This window comes from Anticarsia gemmatalis, chromosome 6, assembly GCF_050436995.1.
Source record: "Anticarsia gemmatalis isolate Benzon Research Colony breed Stoneville strain chromosome 6, ilAntGemm2 primary, whole genome shotgun sequence".
Classification (NCBI taxonomy): Eukaryota; Metazoa; Arthropoda; class Insecta; order Lepidoptera; family Erebidae; genus Anticarsia; species Anticarsia gemmatalis.
In genome coordinates, this window is record NC_134750.1 from 12,627,359 (window position 1) to 12,644,490 (window position 17,132).

Genomic DNA, 17,132 nt, shown 5'->3' on the forward strand with positions numbered 1-17,132 from the left:
TTAAGCGGTTTTTGTTATCTACAAGTAATAACGTCTCTTTATTGTTTTTGAGGTTATGTTGGGTTAGCAAAAAGTTTATGTGTATCACGTATCTCAGTTGACAACCAGTGTACGACAAATTGCTGGCCACTACGCAGTTCATTGCTGATTTGACGTTACGTGTACATCACTGTATTGTAAGAGAGAAAACAATGTACAGCATAGTGTCTTTCAAGAAGTTGTGAACTGAGATACATAATAGACCCCAAGGTGCAAAGAATGAATGAATAACTTTGTGCCAATGAATAAAAAAAAACCAAATTGACATCTGTCACAAAGAGGTAGCCATCATTAGCAAGTTTTTAAAATAGATCAATCGAACGTTACCATGAGAAATAAAAGAAACCTTACAATTAGGCCTGGATTAACTTAATGAAAATGAACAAAAATTTGTCTTAAAGGCAAAATTCGAAGTGTAGTTACTTAGTAATCAATGAAAATTTTATGAATGAAGGCGTAGAATAACAACTGTTACTTTTGTTATACTAAAATCATAATAGAAGAAAACTTTGAAGTTGTCTTGAGTTAAAGTAACTGTAGAAATCTGGAGAGCCTATCAGTTACTTGCGACATGTTTAATTTAAAATTGAGATATCTTTTGAGAGAGTAGACTAAAAGTAAATAACTTATTAGCCTTGAATAATGATTTTATGAAAACAGACATATTATCATTTACCTCTTTTAACACGTACGAATCTTTTCTATTCTGAGAATTTCACTGAAATTATTGCGAAGTAAAAAAACATAACATTGAAATCTACTTGTACTGTTTTTATTTTAGTATTGAAATTCGTTAATTTGTATAATTATAATGTAAATTCAAGCACTTTCCAATCATTTGTACTTCTTACATCCAATAACATCACTCACAATCATGGAAAAGACCTGAAAACGTGCCGTCATAATCTAACAGCCGTTTAGATTATAAAACATTTGTTTTTAATTCAAGAAAGACTTATGTGATTGTGTGCTTAGTTCAACTTAAGTCTTTTCGGTACTGAAGACACAATGAAAGCGGTAGGTAGTCTTAAAAGAAAAACGTCATAAGTAGTATTCTATCGATTTAAAGTTAAGTCTATTTAAAATTCGATTCGAAAATAGATTAAGTGTCAAACGTCACTCGATTTAAAAGTTTGGCGCCTAATTTATAGACATGTAATGTTAATTGCTAGAGTTGCCATGTATTATGTTTTGCCAGTGCTGTAGACTTCGGCCCACTTGCATACGTATTATCAGTATGTGTGTATCTGTGGTTAGGCTTGGCAACAATTTTAAAATTTAAATATCATTCTAGTTTAGTGGAATATTTTATAAACGTGTGCAATTTCGTTTTTAATAGAGTATTGAAATGGAAACGTGCGTGCATGTTTATTTTCAAAAGAAAATTTACTTACATAAAAATGGTTAAATTTTTCAATAGTTAGAAAGGTTTTTGTCATTGAGACACTTATTTGGTATTGACATAAAAATCTTCGTCTTTAATTGAACTTGGTTCATTTATTTTGGAAAAATGGAGCAACAGACTATCAAGTCCTTGCATATTTTTAACGAAGCATTACAAAAAGACTGTGTATTGAATTCCTATTTTTTTTATAGACATTACAAAATTGAGATAATTTTACTTATTTAAAAACTAATATGAAAAATTTAAAGGTAATTTTCTAAAATCACCTGACTTATTATATCAAATTTACATTTCAAGATTCTAATCGCGTTATCTTCGCTTCGTTATCAAAGAATTTTTATAGCCGACATATTTGGTACATAGCTGTGTACATTATGTACGTATCTATAGGCGTATGATAACAGCCTTCTAGCGTATTGTGTCAAGGGTAATAGGTTACAACTTACTTTCACTTCGAATTCTTATAGTTTTAAGACTAGAATTTTATGTTTGTAAATAGTCGTAGACATATATATGTAGGATTTATAATAGTGTAAATGCATATATTATCACTGTAATTTACTGTTAATTTCGTACAATGTCGTGTAACACATATTTTTTTTGTAGAAAGAAAGACTTTGTTTTGTCACATAGCTAAATTTTTGTCACAAAAACTGTCACCTTTTTGATTAAAAGCAAGTTTTCGTAAAAAATTACAAGCACAATAAGTTTATATTTGCAAATTAATAAAAGCCACTGATTTTTAACTCTTTCGGGGACATTACTTACTAAAAACTGTTACAGTATTTATAAAGTTAAGAAATTGACTTTTACACTGATAGACAAATTAAATCATTTTTGAAGCAAAGAAACCATTCTTACTTTGATTAGACCTCAAAAAATCGTCAAAGAATAATATTATTTTATAATAAACTTAATATAGTTTTATAACATCGGCGCAGTAAATCAATCTGACAAGCCTGTAGGTGTTGAATAATTTCTGAACGTAATTGTTTTCGTTCAAAAGCCGCAGGGAGTTCGGAATGACAACAAAATTTATCTTATAACACCCCGGGGTATTAAATAAACAAGCTAATATTAAAAGAAAATGTACACGTCTTTTTATATTAAAGCAGGCTTTTTTAATTTATTTTTGGAGAACTCAATTTTTAGAGGTTATTTTTGTACCATTGTTCGTTTTTAAAAGAAAATTTACAAGACGTAAGACTTTTCTCTAATTCCGGATTTTATTTGTTTTCTGCTAAATATAAAAAATAGTTTTATGACTCATAAAAGGTCAAATCTAATTTCAGGTTACTTAAATCTTTGTTTAAGGTTCGAAGATAATGCAATATAAGTGCAATTATCCAAAAATAATGTTTTTATGTCTATAATAAAAAACAAAATTTTCAAAATGTCGTAATAACAAAAAAGTAATAAATCTAAATTCGAACGTGCTGTATGAAGGCACAGCGCACACGAGGCCGCGATAAACGCTGGCGACATTGAGTTGTTTCAAAACGCATCGCGACCCACATACTTCGTGCATCCGTTACGGCGAGCAATATAGAAAACTAGCTTCCGTCCGCGGCTCCACGCGTGATATGTCCATAATTGTTTACGAGTTTCTCTAGATTTTTGTGTAATTAGTCTTTTTCTTCAAACGAATCACAGATATTGTTTTAAAATCTCTGCAAATATTACACTCTATTGCATTTTTAAATATACTATAAGTTTAAACAAAATTAGTAAAATAATTTTTTTTTCAAGAGCTTTGTGTAAAAAATAACTTATTAAATGTCTATCAATATTAAAACGTATGTCAATCAATTTGTGCCGAACAGACAGACAGACTTTCGTATAACAATAATGTTGGATGCTTCAGTTAATATCAAGGATGCAATGCTCACGAAAACTCGCGAGCGTGCAGCGTCTCTCAGTCTCTGTGTGCGACGTCATTATTTGTAACACGTTCCAAATTTGAATTGTTTACGAAGATGCAATAGTTACCAATTGAATTTTAACCAGCCAGTATTAAAGCAATAAGAAAAAAGTTCTTAAATGTTTATTATAGACGATTTTTAACATATTGTAACAATGAATAATAAAATTAAATAAGTACGAAGCAATAAATTTCAAGTTCCATTCTTAGAATTACGTTTGAAAACTAAGTATGTCTAGTATAGTATTGAACAAAGAAACAGTACTATAATTCAAAATTTCAAAAGACAAAACAGCTATAAAAGTTATCACAAGTATAATATATTACCCATATAAGTGCTAGCAAGCACTACATTAAATAGTTTGTTTTTATTGTAACAGCATGTCATTGAAATAATGCCCACGCATGCAAATATCTTTATTTGCATGTGTTAACATTTTTGTAGCAATTCAGTTGATATTTGCAACATGGCAACCCACACGGGCATTCTAATTAATGTGTTATGCATAGACTTGCAATATGAATGCAATGGGACGTTTCAAAATAATATGTAAATATTAGTTTGAATTAGTGTTAATTAGATTGTTTACGTTTTAATTTTCTTTTTATTTATGAGTGGTTAGCCTACAGCTAAAAATAGATCAAGCTAAGGTTACTGTTATTTATTTTACCCTAATTGATAGTTCGACAATTCACTCTGCAACGCTTGAAGAGGCTTAGCTCAATTAAATTAGTGGTCACCCATCCAATGAGCATCCCCGATAAAGATTCCTTAAATTACTGATCAGCTTTCAAACGGTAAACGCAACTGGCTATCAGCACTTTACAATAAATGCTCAATAAACCATAGATTTATAGAATAGCTTAATGTTGTCTTTTTATTGTTTTACTTAAATGGAAACAAAGAAACTAGTTCTTTTAAACTAAAGTGTATCGTATGATGTTTAAATTATTTTTATAGTATGTATTATTAATATGCTAAAAAGGTCATTCACAAATTGTAAAAAATCTGTAGTTTTAATATGATGCCAAGTCGTAAAAAATATAACTTTTATTTCCACACTAAAAACATAATTAAACATAAATGAGGTACTTGGTTTTTTATTTTCCTTTAAAATTAAATTTTTTTTTTTATTTACCTGGTAATGTAATGTAATAATTTAAATAATCACACAATAAACTGTCATCGAGTTACAAACTTAAACCAAAATAAAAATATTTAAGAATGATGTAATACCAGATTCATTTATACTCTAATACCCAAAAACAATTTAAAAAGATACATAAAAAAAAAGTATTGCAAAGGAATTTATCTGTCATCGGAGATTTAAAAAAGAACTATCGAATTCCCGCTGTGTACGAGTAATAGGTTGCGATAAATAAAAAACTAATAAAATATTGTCTTTGGAATGAAGTAATATAAAAATAAAACAAAAAAGTGCCTAACTAAGCTATTTAGATTCACATTAAAAACTAAATTTATCTTCGCAAGTTCGCAGTAATATACATTAAGCTTATTGTTATGGTACAAGTTATTTTTATCTGGCAAACTTATCTTAATTCTTTGTATGACTTATGGAATTGCCTTAAGATTTATTGTTGAAAAAATCTAATTTTACTCGCAATGATATGATTAATTTGCTATTCAATTAAGTATTGTTTCAGTTGAAACGATCAAAAAAAAATCAATAGACGAAGCGATGGTTAAGTGTCAATATATCTCTAAAATGATAGTTATTATATGAGTATATTGACCGTGAAGGTGTCATAAATCTGTTGCTTTAAGTTAAAGAAAATTAGCAGCAAGGAATCCTGGGCGCATGCGCATGCGCGCGACGCATGCTCACCCTACCGCGAAACATTGCGTGCGCGCTACAATACATACTCATTTAGACTACCCATTTCTGCGCTTTATTATAATAAACTGTTACTATGTAGGTACATAACGATATTTTAATATGCCTGATTGATGTTTTTGGTATACCAAAATGTATAATATTTACGAATAATACGATCTTTCACGAGTTTCAGTATCACGAGATTACATTATCGTCACCGGGCACATGGCTCGCCCACAAACTAACATAATCAAAACAATTTTAACGACATTGCGTCACCGTCGCGCGACCACGGATCTCCGTGTCGCCTCGTCTCACTCGTCTCTCTACAACTATAATACTTTATCACCGTGAATCATTCCAATAGCTACGTGGGAAACTACTTCAATGCGCACAATTATGCAATTACACTGATCTTTTAATTTAGACAACCAGAAAATTCCACTTTCAATCTCAAGATAATTCGGTCGATAAATAGTTTCGTTAGTGAGTTCACATCGTGAACTATTGTGGGGTAGTTCGTGTGTGAATGTTCTCACGTAGCGAACTCTAGTTATAGCAATCATGTCACAAACAACTGATAAGGGCAACCGCTTCCGTTGACCGTCGACAGCACGAGGAGTTTTCACCGCGCGCGCCGCCCGTAGAAAACGCACCATTTGAATAACGAGCGCCGTGTGCGCCGCGCCGAATGCCATCGCGTAAAAGCGCATAACATTTCAAATTACGCGAAATGTCGCCGTAAATCGTAACCGCGACGTACACCCACGCACCCACGCACCGATACACCATTTTTTTCACTAATACGGAACTGGCCGGTTGGACGGTCGCCATTGTCGCGATGCTTTTGGACATCACATGATTTTCTCTCGTAACACTTACCTTCATATCGTCGAGCATGTCGCACGCGGAGATCAGGGACGCGGTGTCCGGAGTCACTTTAATGACGCCCATCTCGGATTCCGGGGACTGGTCGGGTCGGTGAAGGAGAAGCCTACAGGAGCGATAACACACGGAGGACCGAAGGGACCGTTTGCGTGTGTATTTATCCTGACGACAGTTGGCTTCGATATATTTTACGTAGTGTTAATACGAGTGACGCGTGAGTCGGTGAAGTTTAGGAACACGAAGCGCGAGACGTGCTCCCGCTGTGACCGAGCCGCGCGGACTGAAGTCTTCGCCGACGGTACGCAACTTCGGACAGTGAAAGGGTCCTGACGTCACGGACACGATAACGCGCCCCCGCGCCTCGCGCCCGCCACTTGTTGCTACACTTGTCCTCCCGCTCGCACTCACACACATACACAGCACTCCGTCTCACTCACTAATGACATGACACCTAGTCGTTTGATTAAACATATTCGTGCCTCCAGAATACGCGCGGTTTGTGTTATCGTTTTGTACATAACATGTTTTGCGATTTTATTAAATTTGAACAAAGAGCTATTTGGTGCACAAACGACCTTACCGCGGCCCGAGTGCTTTTAAGTGCTGTATCGTGTGAATGTGTGAGAAGCTAGACAAGTAACATTTATTTACGTAGTGGAGCATCTTTCGCGTCGTTATTTACAATGGCGTCATAGATAGGACACAAACAAACGTTCGTAGAGGGGTCTACGTTTCGCGTAGGAGGAAAGTACGAACTGCGTCAGGGACCCTCGCTACGGCGTAGGCGGCACGCGTAGAGGCTTTGTAGCTTCGTTAACTACCCCTGAATATAAATTGGCTTTTATTAAACTGCCAAATAAATAACAAATTATAAATTCATGATATTAAAAGGCGGAGAAAAGTCGGTTCTATTGAAATATAAAAGTAAATTTAATATATTACGAGGTCGGAATAATGAGAGTTGAGGTCAAAAATACGTCGGTAAATAAGGCTTTTAAAAATTCCGCAGAGACTTGTAGGTGTCTCTTTATAAATTCAATATAAGCGAGACTGTTGGTAAATACGTATTATTTTGTATTTAGTTTCTGAGTAAAAGTATTGCGGTATATATTCTTACTAAGGCTGATTTCATACATTTAAGGAGCGAATATTGATGGTTAGTGTAGATGAACACATACAAGTAAACACGTTGTTTTTTTTTTCAGATTTACGAGTGCCTGGCACGATGGTGTATCATATCTTCTAGATAAGACAAGAGAAGCCGGGGGACATAAGAGTAAAATACGAAAGATATAAATATACTTTATTATGACAGAACCCAGTAAAAGCATATTATTACTAAAGTATTTTGTATATTTGGAATATCTACCAACTTAACAGCAGCATCTATTACAAAAGTACAAAACAAATTCATCTTAAACAAAAAAAGGAGAAACGCTAATAGAAAACGATTCAAATAACACGAATTCACTAAAAATATTCTTTGCAAAAAATATGCATAAAAACCCACTCCATTTTTGTACGGACAGATAATGAAAGACCAAATACGACCGTGACCTTATCGGTACTCACACAGACGCACACCGTATACAGACACGGAGACACACACACAGAGACAACAGCTGCCTAGAACATGAAAACTGCGGCACACACACATGCATAGAACACCCATACATGCTTAAAATCAAATATTCTCAACAAATGTATGAAAATATATTATTTTTAATATAATTATGATAAGTTACACGTGAATTAGATTACTATTATAATCGCATAACGTTTATTTTGACGAGTAAACAATATTATTACAATTTATTTGTTTGATCATAACTCGAAAACTAGTCGATGGATTTTGATTAAACTTACACAGGTTGAAAGCGTATTAATTTGTCTATAATATCAAATATAATTTATTATAAATAATTGCGTAGTTTTAAAGATAATCGATGAAATAGTTCACATGCGCAGGAGTCACGAGTGAACTTATTTGTTTCATTTAAGATTGTGTTATAAGATTGTTATACATACATATACATAATATATTATCTTGTGTGTGTGTGTGTGTTTCACACGTGTCTAAAAGCGTGCTACTCCATGTTGTTTTGTTTTGACGTAGTGGAATTAATTAAATATTAATCAGACATACGATCAACTATAACGAAAATTACTTATAAAGAGATTAACTTATAAATTTTTGTTAAATATGATGTATGATTTTTGGAAAGTAGATATCTAGCCTTAGATAAACCTGTGGCTTTTCAATGTCACCGTAGTTTTGTCGGTAGTGTATACGGCTGGGTTCGTTTCCCGAGTTGGGCAAAGGTACTGGTATTTTGTAATTTTTAAAGGAATCTTTGTCAATAGCAGTTCGAATAACTCGGGACTAAAATCGTTAAAGGGCGAAAAGTGGGAATTAATGATGGAAAGTGGGTGATGTCTGCCTATACCTTCGAGTATAACAGGCATGATGTATGTACTCACTTTAAGATACTATTGAAATGTTTAATATTGAGGCCTCCAGTCAAATAGCATTCAAAATTGATAAACTCTACTAAGCCTATTGACGGTCTGTTGTTATATCAAAAGTGATAATAGACGTATTTATAAAACCTTATGTTAATGTTTCTTCAAGGCTTTGTAAAGGTTAATCGTTTGCATAATATAATGTAACGTTTTTTGAAGGCTGTCAATTATTTTTTATTTTGTTTTTGACTTAAGGCTTTACCCCTCCCTAAATAAGGAGACCCTTGCCTAGCAGAGGGTCAGTAATGGCTGACCGATAATTTCGTCAGATTTTTTTAACGATAATAGTCTGAAAAAAAATTTTGCCTTAAGAAAAATCTGTTGGAAATCGAACCCGAACACCCGAATCGAATAGTAGATGCAAATTAAAATTTCACAGTACTTTCCTATTTAGAAAGAAAAGACCTACTCTCTACGTGGTTACCTATGATCTACGGAGGCCTTGAGTGCACCACGCTGGCCGAATGCGGGTTGGGGACTTTACATTTTTTTTAAAAGATTTTCTAAATAAATCTTAGGTACCCACGCAATATTTTATCACACCTTTTCCTTTACCGTTAGAACAAGTGATCATTTATCTTAACTGTTTAAAATTATTCACACATTCAAACTTCACATTTTCCTTTACCAAGTAAAATTAATATACAGCATCTTTTGAAAAGTCAATGTTTAATCGAACTTTGACCCGCGCTATAAAAGGAAAACAGTCTAACTGGTAGACTAGTGGTATTTAAATGTATATAAATATTCATGGACAGGTGTGACATGAGCGTTACCGAGCCTTGATAAGGGATATTATATTCGATTAGGGATTTCGTATGTCAGAATATGGACAAGTGCATACATGTAGATATTGATCTTATGTTAGGTATATCTTTAGTTTAGTGCACTGTTTTTTCGCCTTTTCTACTAATCGGTCCCCCTGAAAATTAAACATAATTTCAAGAACCGGAATAACGAAGAAAAATTTGCTTTGAACAAGACTGCCATTTCATGCAGTCGTATTTTTTTACGGTAACAAAAAAAGGGTGATTTCGTTCGCGCCCTATAAGTCCGGGGACTACAAGTTCAAGAACACACAATCTTCTTTCTACCTTTATAATTATTTTACACATCGTTTATAATCAGGAAAGACGAATATAAACTTATAAATTGTACTGAAAAATATTGTTAGAATATCTTTAATAAGATCGATCAACCTTCAGCCCCAGTTCAAGCAGAATTGATTATCAAACTATTGATTAAATTTACAGTCTCTTTTAAACAGCTTTTAAAAGAAGATATTTTGATTAACACATCACGACCGACTCATCTCTATATAATTATAGATCACTATCTTATATAGTGCATAGTCTTAAGTGTGTCTAGGATCTTACACAGATAGTCTAGGCCTTGTGTTAGACTGAATATAAATGCCTGTCAATTCGATCTAGATCGAAAATATAAAACATTAGAGTATCTGTGTGATGTGTTCAGAATGTTTATGAAATGTAAATGGGTTTATTGTTGAAGATTGCCGTTGTAAAGGAATGTAATGCTCTTTAACCTTACATGCTCTTTATAAAGTTTACAGGTTGGAAATATTTTAGTAGCTTCTTGATAAAATAATGCAGCTTAACAAAACCTTGTAAATTAATTATGTCCCGAGAAAAAATGTCTGCCAAATATCCTTAACAATTAGCAAGTTAAATATTGAATTAAATTTCTAAAAATATATTTTGCAAGAAGATATTATTATATTTAAACATAGATGTTTAAAGCATTACTAAATCTATTATAAAATAAATTAAGGTCTCGATTTATATAGTTCTAATAAATCTCTAGTATACCGATTCAAGTTATTCGAGGGTCCCTAGATAAACCATTACTTGTCGATGGTTGTAAACACCGTACGACATATACGTAATCACAACAAACATTGTAAACAAAAATATGTCGATTATAATAAACACCGTACGAAATAAACGCAATCACAACAAACATTATAAACAAAAATACATTCACTCAGAACTCCGAATTCTTCAAAAAGGTTTCACAAGACAAACCAAAACACAAGATTATCGAATCGAAAGTACTATCTACTTATGTAGGCCATTGCCAAGTCAAGGCGAGATATGATTTAATACACGAACTCGTTCATGCACTTGTAGCGTCGTGACATGCTTGATATTTTGGATGATACTATAATATTAGGAGTGATTTATTGAGGTTAGATGAATAGAGATAGAAGATCGTTGCGTCTCTTTTTTTTAATACTCAAGATGGTAAATAAAGTAAGTGTTAATTGTAACTGGAGAATGAAAAAAACTTTGTACGCTTAATCTACTTATTTTTTTTTTATTCATCGCTAACAAACTATAAAATAAGATTGGTACATCATTTGTTATTTGTAAAAAATAAATCATCATGATTGTCATTCCCAGCCTTTTATGGCTGCTTAAAAAACTTTGACGTTAGGTCCACCATTAAACATAATAATACGACTAAATAAAAATTCCTAAGAATGCAATCAAATTCAAATTTATTGTACACATTAGAAAAATACAAACGGCCATCGTTCCTAATATTTTCAAATATTATTTAGTGGTCTAGTTTTTGATCACTCCAATCAAATCAAGTCTATGATTTAAACAAATCTGACTACTGGTATTATTATATAAAATTGTTATTAGACGTCTAATTTTTTGCTCCTATTCATTAATAATTATAATTTAGGTAGAATAAAAACTTCCAATGCAGTTACGATGCATAAATCTCTACGTGTTTCTACTCTTCAGTCTTAGACATTGACATATCTAATATGCAGCATAGTGTAAGAATATAAAAAAAATGGGAACAAATTTTGCCAATTACGGCCTAATTATTGAGTACAGGTCTTATATAATCCTGGAACGAGAGAGGAGGAATGCGTTTAGTCCACCACAATTGGTAAGCACGGATAGGCGATTTTGCATTCTTTCGAAATCTGCTTAATTAACTCTCAGGCAAGGAATTTAAATAAAAATATGTACTTAATTTAAAAGCAAAACTTGATATATTGATTTTTAAAAGCCAGCTACTTTATTTTGCCATATTATTATGCAATGGTATCAATTCAGAAGGCCGAAACGATCTCATAAAGTTCACACTATAGAATAAGAATTATTGAAATCGAAACACATTTGAATAATGATTTGGTCATTAATAGAGTTCCTGGATTAACTTAAATATCACCAGGAAGGAAACTATTGGGATATAACTCGTTTGAAATTCAATGACATCATTCATAAGGTTTTGTTTGAGAATTAATGCGACAATGTTTTGTGAAGATGACTTATGACTAATGAAATATCACTATTTTTAGTTTACAGATAAGACTAGTTTATTGTTGCAGATTGCAATCTGAAAGAATTATCTACTTATTAAATAGGGTGGCTGTCTTAACTTTTTGCTGGGAGTATGAATTTATTAAAACACAGATTGTTTAGAAGTTATATGTGAGTTCATAGTTTAGAAGGCTATGGGATAGCATGAATGCATTATTACGTTGACAGTTAAACGCTATCAACTGTAAAATTGACAATGTGATAACACAATGACATGTATAAAACATCTCATACAAAACGTATCTGATTTGGCTTTGACACTTATTCAGAGCTAATCGACTTGTAAGAATGCAAATTAAGTAAATGTAAGTACTAGATCTAATAATATCCTGATAACCGGATATAATTAAACAATAAGGAGAAACCAAAAATACCTCTGTGACAACTAAAAGTCCCGGGAAACCGGTACAGAGTGACCTTAGATTCCCCATTTTTTGTGTAAAATACTTCGGCGTGTGCATGCGACAAAAGTTTCTTTCTCTAACGACACAAGGCCGGGTCTTTGTGCTACTCATTTGGGTGTAAACCAGTTCATTAGTGACGTCATAATGCGTTCGACTTTGTATTTACATGTGTTTGTAATAGATGCTATTATTAGATTAGTTTTGTTTTAAAAATAGTTAGTTTGTTATTTAAGGCTGCTGCATGGTTTTTGTGATTATCTAAGATTTTGTGATACACTATTTGTATTGAACTCACAAACACAAATTTGAAATAAAATAGACCCGAAACAAACATCACAACATGTTTCGTATGTCGATGTGTATGCTTTTCGGGAATTGACACAAATATAATATAGCGGCCCATATGTCACATTAAATATTCTATTTTGATTAACCTACAAAGAAGTTTAGGCTTTGATAAGATTCACAAACGTATTTTTTATATAGTTACTTTGTTACATGGTTAATAAAGCAGTCCATTGTACATAATATGCAGCCAAATTTCTTTGATGTATCATTTATTACACAAAATTTCCGGTTTAGTTCAATAAAGATAAAAATAGCTGTTATTTCCGATGCGAAAAGGATATGACATTATGTCTTATCTTATCATACAAATGATTTCATAATATAAACACAGACTATTTACTAGTATTTACTTTCCTCAAATATTAAGAATCAGTTCAATGGTCTAAAATAAATAAAAATCCAATAAAATTAATCATTTATTCATTAGGTCAAATGTTTCACTTGTCACTTATGATAGTCTATACAATTACTGAGTCTACTACTTGGGTAAGGGTCTCCTGAAGGGATTAGGCTTAGAGTCCACCACGTTAGCCATGTGCAGCTTGGGGAATTAAAGAATTTTAGATCTGGACACGCATTGCAAGAAATATGGTTGCCGTGTGCAAAATATAGGAGGATTATGCCCTGCAGCAGTTGGAAAAAGCTGTGAAACACGATTATGACTTAAGCTAAGTAAATCTATCGTTAATTGAGGAAGGGCATCGAAACCACTGTCCAATTAAATACGAGTTCGATACTGTTATATTATAAGTGAATGATAATAAAATATAAGTAATTTATCGTACCTACTACGGCAAGGGGTATGGAAAGGTTTGATCGTTTGATCCTTTATGCTTATGTACAAAGGGGTGAAAGAGACCGCACTACAATGATATAGCACTGTCTCTTTCTGATATGTATCGTGATGTGTTATTTACTTTCGTAATAAATCGTTCAAGCATCCCTGGTGGGCGTGTTATCATTGTTTTTGTACAATAAATTAAAGTACGTTTAAATTATGAAAAGCAAATGACGAAAGATATTACTGTGTTTGTATAAAGATAGGGCTCTTTTTATTTAAGATATTATTCCCAAAATATAAAAATACTGGCATTTTTATACACGTTTGTAAATAATTACTTTGTATTCAATTAACGTGTAAACTAATATACCTTTTTTCTAAAAATCTGCCCTAAATTTGCTAGGACAAGTAGTATAATATGTTAATTTTTTTAAATTCAAGAAAAAATATTTTCTGCTTTTGACAGTTCTTTGCTATTTTTAAGTCTCTAGCTAGTCAACACGATGTTCTTAGCTAGCAAACCCGTGTCCCACTAGTGTATAAACAATGCGTTAAATTATACGTAACATATACCTTTAAAATAAAGATTTTCCATACTCTTAACTTATAAATAAAAGTATTATAAGTGCGAGTTCAAGTTCCAAGTAATTGTAGTTGACTTTATCTCGTAATCTTTACTGGTTTGTTCGTTTTATTCTGATATAAATGTTAAGTGTTAAATGTTGAACGAAAGTCAACATCTCTGTCTTTGTTTACAAAAGTATTTTGTTTACATTGTAGTGTTTATTTTGTTTACATTTTTTTGTTTACTCTTTGTTTAAAGGTTGTTCTTTTAAAGTTAAGTTTGTTTATATCTCAGGTGCATGAGATATTTCGTTATGAACCAAGGAAAGTAGTTCTACAAAACAGTCTATGTCAATTATTTTTAAAGTTTTTTTCGTTTACTGACTACAGGATCTATCATCATCACTATGTCAATTATTTTAAAAGTTTTTTTTCGTTTACAGATAATAGGAATAGAAATTGTATATGTCATTCATGTTCATATCATGTCAGTTTAGCAAACAGAACATAGGTAGTTATTATCGCGATTATAAAAAAAAATCCTTATCTGATCAAATACCTAATTGTAAGAAAACTATTCATCATGTTGAGTCGTTGGATTCTTTTACCTTCAATGGAAACCAAAAAGTTTGTGTTGTGTAGATAAGGTAGTCGGAATTATCATGAGTCAAATTTGATAATACCACTGACAATTGATTCACGATCAAAAGAAACGATGTATATAAACTCAAATTACGCACCTACCAAAGGAAGTGTATTTTAATTAAAATTCAGATTAATAATTATGAAGGATATATTATTATCATTAGCACGAACCCTAGAAACGTTGAATGAACGTAAAAACTTTAATATATTCCATATCCGTTACTAAAAATTCCTATAAACAGTGTATTTCCATATTTAATTCAACTTATCATACAAAATACGGGAGAATTTCATGCAAAAAATCTCATACAAAAAGTTTGAAATTGCGCTAACGCTGTATGCGATTCCGACTTGTGTCCATGTATGTATTAAATGATTGGGTTGTATTTATGTATGGATGTATGTATGACAAAATTGTACAGTTGCCAATTATTCGATATCCGTAATAGAGAAACTATTTAGTTAATATAAATAGGTTTAGAAGGTGCAGTTTGTATGAAAGGTGATCTTTAATTAGTAATTTTTGATGGAAAGAGGTAAATATTATTATTATTAGTAAGTATTATGTCACTCATATATGTATTTATCAGCCAAGCCTTTCTTCTAACTATGTTGGAGTCGGCTTCTAAACTCAACGGATGCAGCTGGATACCAGCATTTTACGTAAAGCGACTGCCTATCGGACCTTCACAAGTCAGACACCTGGGTTTATAACACGATACTCTTCGGTAAGACTGGTTGTCAGACTATCAAGCTACTAACAACCTGGACCCATAATTTTATGTTCCTTTTGAAATACGGAGGAACTCGATATGTATAAGATGGTTATCCATCCACGGACAACCTCGGCAAGCGTAAATTAACCTCAGAGATGGATTTCGCGCGGCTGTTATTAACTAAGCCACAAGCTCCTCAAATCATTAAACTACTTAATTGTTTTCAATCTGAGAGATGCATACACAAACGAATAATAAATATTTATGGTGCCATACTCCAAGACAATTCGCTCTTAAAAACAAAAGAACTTTACAAAATCATTAAGGATCACTTGCACCATCAATCAAGTCACTATGTTGTCGACCCGGAATTTCTCTTGAAAGGTCTACCAGTTGTATAAGTGGGTCTATATTGAGCGGTCTATTTATAAATTATATATGTAGGTGCTGTGTTCACGGATGTAGAGTGTCCTTGACGAACGCGGGCGCAGCCTGCCACATGTTTGTAGGTACAGAGAGTAAGCTTTTGGCTTATTTGTCCAGATTATTATTTATATTAATACTAGCTAACCCGGCAAACGTTGTTTTGCCATATAAAAAAAATGTGTTACTTAGGGGTATGAAAAATAGATGTTGACCGATTCTCAGTCGTGCTCAATATGCTCACAAAATTTCATGAGAATCGGTCAAGCCGTTTCGGAGGCGTATGGTAAAGAAAATTGTGACGCGTGAATTTTAAATATTAGATATTAAAACATAAGTTTGTATTCAATAAAGGACCCATAATTAATAAAAACAATTGTTTAATGAACAAACAGTATTGATAGTAAACAAAGTATCGTGTGATGCGTTCATATCTGTTTACTGTTACATAACGAGCCATTGACTTTTGTTACTAAGGGAATTATGCGTTTTATATAAAATAACAAATTTATAACAAATATTATGTTTATCGATTGTATAGCAGTTCGGAAGGTATGTATAACAAAGTAAAGATATGCTCACATTTTGTTAAAAATGGTTTTCAATCTCATTTAATTTTAGCAAAGCATTTTTTACTAAGTTTTATTAAGGAATTTAATAATGTTACTGTATTGTGAATACAGTAACATTATCAAATGAGCCATATGACATTATTTATAACAAAATAGAACCTGCAACTTCATAAACTAATGTCACAAAGACTATGAAAATACAGCCCGTATTTGTTCACAAAATAATTAACAATACGTAATTAAGTTTACAAAGTGTATGTTTGCACTTCTACACAGTATTCAAGTGCAAGTGCTTTGATAGCACTCAGGCACTCGGTGCAAGTGCACTCGCCACCGTGTTTTGGTTTCAATAGTGAGTGCTTTTTTCGCGTCACTATTTATGTTGGGAATGTTTGTGAATGGGATAAAAGTTTAAATAACTGACGAATTGATCAGTTAGAGAGTTTAAGTGTGTTTCTCTTTATTTTTTGTAGACTTTGAGAACTGTGTTGTAACTTAAAATTAATCGAACTTAACACTATATGCAAAAAAAAAAAAATATTTTGCAGCACTTTTGTATTATTAATGCAATGTGGTACCTACGAGAACATTTATAAGCATAAAATAACTATTAAAGTTATTTTGTATGGGAACTAAACCTTTTAGCGTACTAGCCTCCTTTAGCGACATTTTTGGTACGTACATTTAAGAACTAATCCTG

General features: G+C 32.4%; 1 protein-coding gene across 4 annotated transcripts in view; it reads right to left on the reverse strand.

The window, feature by feature from the left end:
- LOC142973788 (terminal nucleotidyltransferase 5C-like) overlaps positions 1-17,132 on the reverse strand; it is a 249,171-nt gene that overhangs the window by 19,150 nt on the left and 212,889 nt on the right. The window contains exon 1 of one of the 4 annotated variants that reach the window (XM_076115795.1): positions 6,086-6,425. The exons of the other annotated variants lie outside the window; for them this stretch is intronic. Coding sequence (XP_075971910.1) covers positions 6,086-6,157 — 72 coding nt within the window. The 5' untranslated portion in view covers positions 6,158-6,425. Of the gene's footprint in view, positions 1-6,085; positions 6,426-17,132 lie in introns of those variants that run through there. 4 annotated transcript variants of the gene reach the window in all.